Source organism: Amborella trichopoda, chromosome 1, assembly GCF_054954075.1.
Source record: "Amborella trichopoda isolate Santa Cruz 75 chromosome 1, AtrichopodaSantaCruz75HAP2 v2.0, whole genome shotgun sequence".
Taxonomy (NCBI): domain Eukaryota; kingdom Viridiplantae; phylum Streptophyta; class Magnoliopsida; order Amborellales; family Amborellaceae; genus Amborella; species Amborella trichopoda.
The window spans coordinates 6,313,743-6,324,272 of record NC_142336.1 but is presented as its reverse complement, the minus strand read 5'-3'; the positions used below and the strand labels follow the sequence as shown (position 1 = coordinate 6,324,272).

General features: G+C 33.7%; 1 protein-coding gene across 1 annotated transcript; it reads right to left on the bottom strand.

Annotated features, from left to right (window-relative positions):
- Positions 1-2,425: 2,425 nt before the first annotated feature.
- Positions 2,426-6,639, bottom strand: LOC18426171 (calmodulin). The gene is made up of 2 exons (XM_006832829.4): positions 6,391-6,639; positions 2,426-3,278 (listed from the first exon to the last, which is right to left on the bottom strand). The coding sequence occupies exons 1-2, from the start codon at positions 6,464-6,466 to the stop codon at positions 2,905-2,907; spliced, it is 450 nt and encodes a 149-aa protein (XP_006832892.3). The 5' UTR covers positions 6,467-6,639; the 3' UTR covers positions 2,426-2,904.
- Positions 6,640-10,530: the final 3,891 nt, after the last annotated feature.

Below are 10,530 nucleotides of genomic sequence, written 5' to 3'. Positions count from 1 at the left end.
GAGACTATTTATCTTTTTGGACATGGAAGTCACAATCATTCTCATTCAGTTGTCAAATTAGATGGTTTGGGGTGAGTACCGAAATTTGATAAAAAATTTTTGGAACTGTCTATTCAATGATTCTTATGACCATCTATTTTGAAATTTAAAGGACAATAATGAATGTGACGTCTATGTATGACAGATAAATCCCATGTCATATTGTCTTTAAAATTGCTGGGTCATGTTTTGTTAATGATTTAACTAATCAATTGCAGCAGTACGTTACAAGTTTGATTCTACCCCTAAAATATTTTTCAAGTTGTGCTTGGAGTGAGAAATTAACACTAAAAGTGTTTTTAGGGGTCTTTTTTTTCGCCAAATGTTAACACTAAATGTCTGTTTGGGTAGGTTTTTCTTCTTTTTTTATTTTTTTCCTCTTTTTTTGTTGAAGTCTGTGGCATCTGGTTTCATGTTGAGCAAATCACAGTGCTGGGGAGGTCATTTATCCCCTGTTCATTTTGGGAAAATCACAGTGCTATCTCATTAACTCACAAGCTTCTCTGGAAATTTTCAGACAAAGCTGAGAATAGGATTTAAAATATACAACGCAGCAGAAAGATGCCAAACACAATGGCGACAGTCTTTTGAGCGAAAGCAGTTGATGGGGGTGGGTAAACAAAAACTGCATATGAAAAGCACGGACAAACACTAGAGCACGACGCAGGATCCCCATTTGTTAGTACCATCTGATTTCTTGAGACCTCTGAGTTTTTGTTTTAAATTGGGGCAGAGCAAGTGCGATGAGCTATGCAGCGGCGGCGGCGAAAGATGTTCCCCCCCAGTCCTCTGCATCATTCGTCTTCTGCAAGAAAGCCCGGAATCAGAGAGGGGGAAGCACAAAATCGTGCATTTTGTAAATCGTGTACTGTGTGCTCGTGCATGGGAGTTGTTGAGAAGCCATTACCACTCTTCATAACACATCTCATTTACCCGGTTCCTCACGCATCTCATTTGTTTCTTTTATCGCATCTTTACAACAGGAAAGAGAGTTACTTCCACATGTTTGATTTCAATGCCCCACAATGTAGAGAGAGAGATTGTTATTGTTTTATCCTTTGTGAAATAGAAAGAGAGAGAGACTCGTTGTTCTATTGTTTTCCGAAGTTGTCCTATGCATATTGGATGGCAAGGGTTTCTCTTTGTACCCTTGGCAAAGAACCATACCTGGGCTGTGCCAATAGTCCCCATCGTAAATCAAATGAAAAAACTCCTTCCTATCTCTTTTGAATCCTGTGGCAAATACGTAATGCACTTGCCGTCCAAATCAATCTCCGAAAATTAGGAAGATCAAGATTCGCATTTATAGCCTTGATAGAGTAGATCAAAATTCATCTAGCCGATTCTAAATAGTTGAGAATGACGATAATGGAAGGAGATAAAGCTGTCATCTCTCTCTCAACATTCCCTCTTAAGAGAGATTGGATAGAATAAAAACTAATGTTCACTGAACACTCCGCGCTTTGGAATTTGGCTCAGCTGTGCCAAGGTAAAAAAATAACCAAAATACGAAAAGAAAAATAAAAGGAAAACGCCCCACCCCATGAACTCCATTTTTGTGGCCATGACCGATACATTCCATGTTATCCACAAAACCCCAACTTCGAGAGAAGTCTAGAGCGAGATGTGGACAAAACCACTAGATAGTTCAGTAACTTTTGGTTATATTCATGCCAAAGTTTCAAAAGTTAATACTTTATTATTAATTTTTAAGAGAAATGCTAACTTTAAAACTAATGATTTATCCTAACAGAATAGTATAATATAATACAACCATTTATCAAAGAGGTCGCAATCACTCCCATCCCTTAGATGTTAAATTTGATAGCTTGGAGAGAATCATGACACCGAGAATTTTTTCTTTCTTTCGTTTTCCAATTTTTTTTTTTGAACTGAATCTAACACATACAATACAATCATCTCATTTAAAGATTTAGAATGTGACAGACAAGATTTATTGCAGCCTTATACTGAAGTAAATGATCTCTTTATATACTATTCCTATCCTGATTGTTCTGATTTGTGAATACCTATCCACGGTTTGTATAAAACCTAAGCTCTAAACAATCAAATTAAAACGTACCATCAAATAATATCAAGAAATGTAATTTCAACACTAAAAATCCTTGTAACAGCCTTAAAATATATTTTCATCTTTATTTATAAAGCATAAAGCTTAAATAAATAATATAAATCGACAAATCTATGAAAACTTGAAAATCTTAAAAATTGACAGTCCAAAAATGCCTTACAAAATACACTATTTTCAAAACTCGAAATCCATTTTTTTTTATCATATCCATGCATCTTGATGTCAAGATAAACAATTTGAAGATATTTGATTATTTAGAGAACCATACCTATCACATGAGCGCGCACACAAATATTACAAAGAAAGAGAACTCAAGAGACCAATATTCCAATAAAAATTTCAGTCACACCAAAAAACAAATTAAAGAGAAAAGGGCAAAGACGACAATAAACAAACCGTCCATACCATGGGCAGGCTAGACCCGCTTTGAAGACGCCCATCGTTCCAAACAAATACAAGTCCGGTGAAAACAAACAGGAAAAAAAAAAACACAAAAACACGAGAGATTAGAGCGAGAGAGCCCCAAAAACCAAACGATACACACTAATCGACTAAAAGAAGTTTGCAGAGACTACTACCATATAATTAACTAAACCAAATATAGATACCTCTCGTGAATTAGATTTTTTTTTTCGGGATGCTGCCGAAGGAGGCTCGGGGTCCAGGTTTCAGAACGTCTAAGACTCAAGATTTCTAGAGAGAGATTGGATTCCTCTAAAAAGAGAAAGAGGAGAGAATTCAGGTTTTCTAGAGAGAGAGGGGGAGGAGTTCGCTCACTTGGCCATCATGACCTTGACGAACTCCTCGTAATTGATCTGACCATCTCCATCCACATCAGCCTCACGGATCATCTCATCAACTTCCTCGTCGGTGAGCTTCTCTCCAAGGTTGGTCATCACATGGCGGAGCTCGGCAGCTGAAATGAAGCCATTCTGGTCCTTGTCAAAGACTCTGAATGCCTCCTTCAGCTCCTCTTCTGAGTCAGTGTCTTTCATCTTGCGAGCCATGAGGTTCAGAAACTCGGGGAAATCGATTGTTCCGTTGCCATCAGCGTCGACCTCATTGATCATGTCTTGGAGCTCAGCCTCAGTTGGGTTCTGCCCGAGTGATCTCATCACAGTTCCCAGCTCCTTGGTGGTTATGCAACCTTGATGACATTGAGAGAGAGAGAGAGAGCCCAACGGAGATTCTCAGTAATCTTCCTTTCATATATAAAATAAAAGACAAATATTCATCGAGATAAAAGCAAAATTCATAAGATAGGGAAGCATCTAAAACATGAAGAATCATGTGAATCGAGAAACATGGAGGTTGATGCAGAAGATAAAGCTTAGGGCTTCTCAGAAACCCCCCTCCGTCCCTCCCTCCCTCTATTTGTGACAGAGAGAGGATTGGGTTTCTTTTAAACAAGCATCAGCTTTATCAAGGGGCCGCAAGATGGTTGCTTTAGCTGCACCCTCATTGCAGCAACACGCACAACAAATAATGCCATACACTCATTCACTGTATTTCTCCTTGTCATGGTTATGATCATCACCATAATGAAATTAATCGTGTATTTAGAACTCTTAACATGCATTGGAAATTAGGAAGCCACTATAGAAGTCCAAAATCTATTCAAATTTATATATGAAACCATACATGAAGTTATATGGTATAGTACTCTCATGGTACAAATGGAAACTTCCAAGTCAATATAACAGAAGGTCCGTTATCAACTGAAGATGTTCGAAATCGAATACAAAAATCACAAGATGATCTCAGGCATTATACCACTAAGGAAACATGGAATAAGCTTCCGAAGCATTCCATGATGTTCATGAAACGACGTAAACCTTGAAATTTGAGGGAAGGAAGATAAGAATCTGTTCATCAGAAGTGAAAGGCCTACATGAACCAAAGTGACCATCTTTCCTGTTCTATTGTAATGCAACTAATTTTTCCCAACTAAATTTTTCCATGAATGTACCTTATCGACAACGACCATTACAACAAAACAAAAATGAGCACGGTCCAACACAAAAGGCAAAAAGCGTCCCAATACAAATCTAAATCCAATTATGTAAGATATAGAAAACAATATGAGAATACCGTTACCAACCCTATTCTTATCATGTCCCTTCAATAAATACTACAAGATGTATATGAGAATGTGATTATTAGAATTTTGATCAAGAGAGAGAAAGATGCACTATATGCTTCCTCCTAATGAAACCCAGCAGCTTTGCAAATCAAATCTATAGGTCGACTTTTACCAAAGCTTAAATAGCTCGTTATTTAAGTTCTCAAGCGTTCACACCATGAATGATCATAATTTAGCCAACAAGATCATGACAACAATAAACCTAGGAAGACAAGGTGTTTTCGAATGATACTTTGTCTATTAAACATATAAATAAAAAATGAAAAACAAGAAGAGAGTATATATGTTTACCACAAACAGGTCATAATAACATGTTAATAGGCCAAACTATCAAGAGTGTCAAACAATAATATCCCTTTTTATGCTTATCTCTATAAAAGTTTCAGATAGTTCCACAGAACCTCCAAATTATTCATAACGCATTCCTTGTATAACCCCAACAAAATATCTACACCCAAAGTTCATTAAATTGACAACAGATCTAAAACAACATGCTGGGTAAGAACTTGACAAAAAAAATTGCTGGGATTCAATCCCAGGACCTATCCTGAATCCTAACAAAATTGGTGTCAATCTCCCCCCACTCACTCCCAAAAAAAAAAAAAAAAAAAAAAAGCCCAAAAAAGCCCCCCAGGGGTAAATAGAAAAGTTTGAGTGCAAAAACCTGATTAACATTTAGATAAAACACTATCAACCTTTTTTTTCTTTTCCTTTTGTTTCTATAAAGCCCATTGTTCCAAAAGGCCCGCCTAGGCTAGAAGGATATTTTTGGGTTCTTTAAGAAAAATAAGAGCGAAAAATAAGAAGGGAAATGGTGGGTTTTAGTTTCGTATGATTTCTGTAGATTTTAGGGGTTAGGCGCCGCTTGGCATTTTTTTTGAACACCATTGAATAACAAAACAAGCACTGGCCCATATTAACAGCAAATAAAAGTAAAGGAAGTATTTGCCAAATTGAAATCCGGATGCAAAACCAAATTTAAGACCATATATTCCTTGTATACACCAGCCAAAACAGGTAAAAAACAACCAATAAATAAAAACATAACAACAAATTTGCACATCTCCCCTTCAATAACAGGAAACCACAGTTCAGATGCCAAACTCAAGGCCCTTGGTTTGGAAAATATCCTTAAAAAGGGTAAAAATAGGAGAAACAAAAAAAAAACTATAGGCCCTTGGTTTGGAAAATATCCTAAAAATGGGTAAAAATAGAAGAAACAAGGAAAACTATAAACAACATACAAAGTACATAACATAAGAAAAAAATTTTCGAAAATAGAAAATTTTAAAACCGGTTAAAGATCTCCTAAAATTCTCCCGAAAAAAAAATTTAAATTTATAAAAACATACAAAATTAATTATCAATCAATTATAATTGATTTAGCCGAGATTAAATCAATTATAAAGTAATTTAAATTTATTACAAATATATTTTATATGTCTCCCTTAGTTGTGGAATGTTCTGTACTGGGCAGCGAGTCTGAGTGAAGGTTTATCATAACAGAAAAGGCTAAAATAGCCAATTAATTATTTCACAAAAATATGTGTAATGATCATGAAGAGGACTAACCTATCCCAAAAATATAAAAAAATAAACCAATATGAAGAGAAAAGAGAACTGTTACACTGCTAAACGATTTCCATCAGATAAATTGAGTTGTTTCCCAAAGTAGATCCAACAAGAACACACACCAAATTAAAATCCAGAAACCTGCCTCACTTGATAAATTTCATGCCAGGAACAGTTACACTACCAAAAAAACAATCAAATCATCATATAAATCAGAGAAAAAATATCTTCAACAAGACATGTAACCTATAGCACATAATATGAGAGATCACTACAAAAGTCCAATATTTGAAACATTATCAACATGGAAAAACCAAAGACACCACATAGCATACATCAACTGAGAAACACAAAAGCAGACTCTAAATTTACACTAAACATAGCTAAAGAAAAAGTCAAAAGCAGATTCTAAATTTAGAATCGACGTAGCTAAAGAAAAAGGAGAGAACAACCCTAGATCTGAACAAATAGCAAATATTTACATAAAATCCCAGATCAAAAACACTATAACTATAGATCAAAAGAGGAAGTCTAGGGATCTAACCATCTCCATCTTTATCAAATAAGCTGAAAGCCTCTTTAAATTCTGAGATCTGCTCGTCTGTAAGCTGATCGGCCATGTTTCCTCAAAAACACAAACACAATATCAAAAACACAAACACAAGAGGTAGTGAAAGAGAAAGGAAGAGAAATAAAGAGACGAAGAAAAATTATAGAGAGAAACACTGAGCAGTTTCTGTAACGTCCTCAAAACTCAACCCTTCACTCTGAACAATCTGGAGACACAGCGCGTGGATTTTATACGCAAAGATAGCCTTTTATAGGGGAATTTTTTTTGTGGCGTTTTAAATAAGTACTAATTTCTACCACTTTATCGAATATTTCTAATATATATAAAATAATATGACTAAAGTACCCCAAATTATGGCGAAATGACCGGAAGGTCCCACTCTTTGTAGAAAAGGAAATAAATCAAGAAATGCCCTTGTAATTTTTCATATATACTTGCGTAACCCTCAAGTTTTTTTCTTTTTTTTTTTCTTTGGAAAATTTGTACACAACATCGTAGCCCTAACAAAACACGTAGAGCCTCGCCTCAAAACTCTCCAAAAATTGTGGCTCTTGTTTAGGAAGACCTTCAAATTGATCATCTCGACCTTGATCATTATGAATATAAAAAAAAAAAAAAAAATTTGAAACCCTAAAAATAATATATATGGTAAAGTATTATCTAGATCGTCGATTTTGCCTTAAAACTAAGTGTTTACATATCCGTAAGATCTGTACTATTTTTTAAGCTTCAAAATTTATACTTAATATTGAAAATTGAGTTTAGAGCCATCATGTAGATTTATGATGCCTAGAGTACTTTCCAGATGAAGATTCAAAGTTAGGCTTTATTTATTTTGATAAAACATGTCTTATAGAAACTTCATCCTTTTCTTTTTCTCAGTGGGAATGGATGAAGGTTTGGTGCTTTTACCAAAACTAAAAAAAACTGGAAATTTTACTCTTTTGAGTGCAAATATTAGGTGGCGTTTGGTACCTCAAAATCTATTACAAGAGACATATTACAAGAAAATATGGGATTTACCATATATGGGTACTTTTTTAACGGTAAGAAAATGGAAATAAATTACACAAAGTCTCTCCAAAATACGTAAAATCTATTTTTTACATGATGGCTGTCAAATCCAATAGACGCTTAATCTAATCTTATGGCTACACTTTTAACACTAAGAAAATGAAAATAAATTACACAAGATTTCTCATAGGTTAAATCTATTTCGCACAATATAGCTGTAAAATCCATTACCCCCATAATCTAATTTCTTGCCAAAAAAATACTCTATTTCCTTCTATTTCCTGCTATTGCACATCCATTCTACCACCATTCTCTCTCTTGCACACATCCATTCTACCACCATTCTCTCTCTTGCACACATCCATTTCTATTTTTTTTCTCTAAACTCCACTTATAAGTGTTTGTATCATGCGTACATCCATTTTCTACGCTCCTATCTACATCATTTCTATATCCCTTTATCCCCAATTTGGGTTGTATCACTCATTTCAACCATCGGCTAACATCTATTTCTACACTCTCATATCCACATCTATTTCTTTGGTGTAGCACTCATCTCAAGCTATCAGCTTTCATATTATTATGTCATAGCTTTTCAAGCCCTTGAAGCAATTTTAGGTATGTTCTGTATTTAATTTTTCTCCTCAATTCAAAAGGGATTTGGATTGATTTTGGATTTGGATTGATAGGTTATTGCAAAAGAAATTGCATTCCTCTCTTTCTATATTTGACCGAGATGATTTTTGGACTTGGGAATTTTTATTAATAAATTGCTATACTTACTCACTAAGACACACATACATTATCTCTCTCTCTTTTGGTGGATGATGATGAACTTCTCTATCAATTTCTATATCGATGATAATATTAGTAAATCTTGTTAGAACAATGACAATTTTATTTCACGTTCTCATTCTCCCTTTAAAATGACGATGATTAAGATCAATACTTTGCATTATCATTATTTTTTGAAATGGTGATTATTAATATATTTATTTCTCTCTCTCTAGAATGGTGATGATGTTATTATTAAAAAATCTTTTTGGAATGATGTGATGATGACTTTAATTCCACATTTCAATGGAATTTTGTGACAAGAAAAAAGAAATGATAGTTTATAGGCAAGTGCTGGTAAAATGTTGGTAATGGATTCCCCATATTTCTTTCAGATATAACCAAATAATAGCAATGTATTTCCCGGGTTGCATCTAAATACTACCTAAACATTAACCATCCATTTGCATGTAATGTATTACGCCAATAATATATTTTATAGATAATATATTTCGAGGTATCCAAACTATCCCTTTGTAATTTCATCACTAATACAATTAAGAACATTAAGGAAGATGATTTATTTTGTTCTTTTTAGTAAAATGTTATTCCATAAAAAATGCTGGTAATTTTTTTATTCAGATGTTGAATTCAAACTGAAAGCTTATTATTATTTTATTATTATTATTATTATTATTATTATTATTATTATTATTATTATTATTATTATTATTATTATTATTATTGAGAAATTCTTCATTAAGAAACCTTGGTCTTGGCCATGCATGTAGATTGCACCACTTTAAAATTTGCATCTACCCCGTATGGTGCCCTAAATATCATTTATTTTGAAAGTAGGGTAGGAAATTGAATATTCTACCCTAAATATCATTTATTTTGAAAGTAGGGTAGGAAATTGAATATAGAATATGACTACACGATTTTTTTCATTTTTTATTTATTTTATTTTTTTGTTGTTTCTATTGGAATATACTATATATTTACTCTCAAAAAATACCTGGGGAACAACATGAAATTTTGAGATCCACTTAAGAATCACCACATAATTATTTAAAAACAGTTAGATGTTTAAACACCATCATAAATTTAACCATCATAGTTCAATAGTGAAATTTATTTGGATGGGGTTTTTATGGGTTGGGGCCTCACTTATACCAGAATTTTAATCTAAAATTTTAGATATTCATGATTTAGGTTAAGATGATCATGAACATGAAAAATATATAGAACTTTTTATATTTAAAATGTAATATTTTTGAAAAATTTTTGCACCATATAAACCTAGTGAGTTTTTACAACGTCGTCCATCTTAAAGATTGGTGTTGTTGAGTCAGTGGGCTCTTGCACACGCTAACTCATGAAGGGGACTTCTTCAAAACTATATCTATGTAGAGGGTGTTTCAATTTTTTTTGGACGAGTCAATGCCGATCGGCGTCCCTAACCACCGATGCCCCAACCCCATTTCCATAATTATCAAGTTATTTTAAAAATAAAATAAAAAGATCTCTCTCTAATTACTCTTGTCAAAAAGAAGAAGAAGATCTCTCTCTATTTGTCGTTGTATCATCTTCTCATGTTGTCTCCTTTTAGGGTAGATTAGTGTGGAATATAGGCCTCTATTTATTTTAGAAATAGATATGATTTTCGATTGCGTTAGTAGAAATGAAAACCTACATCGAGAGCTGAGATTCACGTGGTGCTACCATCTTTTCATGTTATATCTTTATTTAATTTTAAGGTTGTTTTGGGTTCGCAATGATCATCTAAATCAGGGTGTTTTGGGTCATTTTCTCAAAAAGCCTGGGGTCCTCCTTACTTGGGTTCAAAGATAGGAATGTTTGGTCAATGTTAAGCCAAGAAGAAAAGCATAAATCCTTATCTTCTTTCACTAACTACAACTTCTCAAGTAGTACTAGTACCCCTCAAACTTGAACTCTTACAATATTGGAAAAATAATTTTTTAATAATCACAAAAACCACCAAGAAATTGGAAATTTGAAATTTTTGTTGCCCATTTTATATAGAAGTGCCTCTAATGGCTACACTTAAAATATTTATAACACTGGACGATGATTTTTCTTTCTCATTTATTAGGACTGAATTTTTCCATTCATTTTTTTTTTTGGTTTATTTTTCTCAATTTGCAAGTCGGTTCAATTTTTTGGTGACACTTGGACCGTCAGATAAGCATTCTTGTAATGTTTCCCTTTAAATGAACGGTCCACATTTCGATCATTTTGAGTCAAGAGGGTATGCTCGATAAATCCTATATTGTCTCTCTCTCTTTTTCTTTTTTCTTTTTT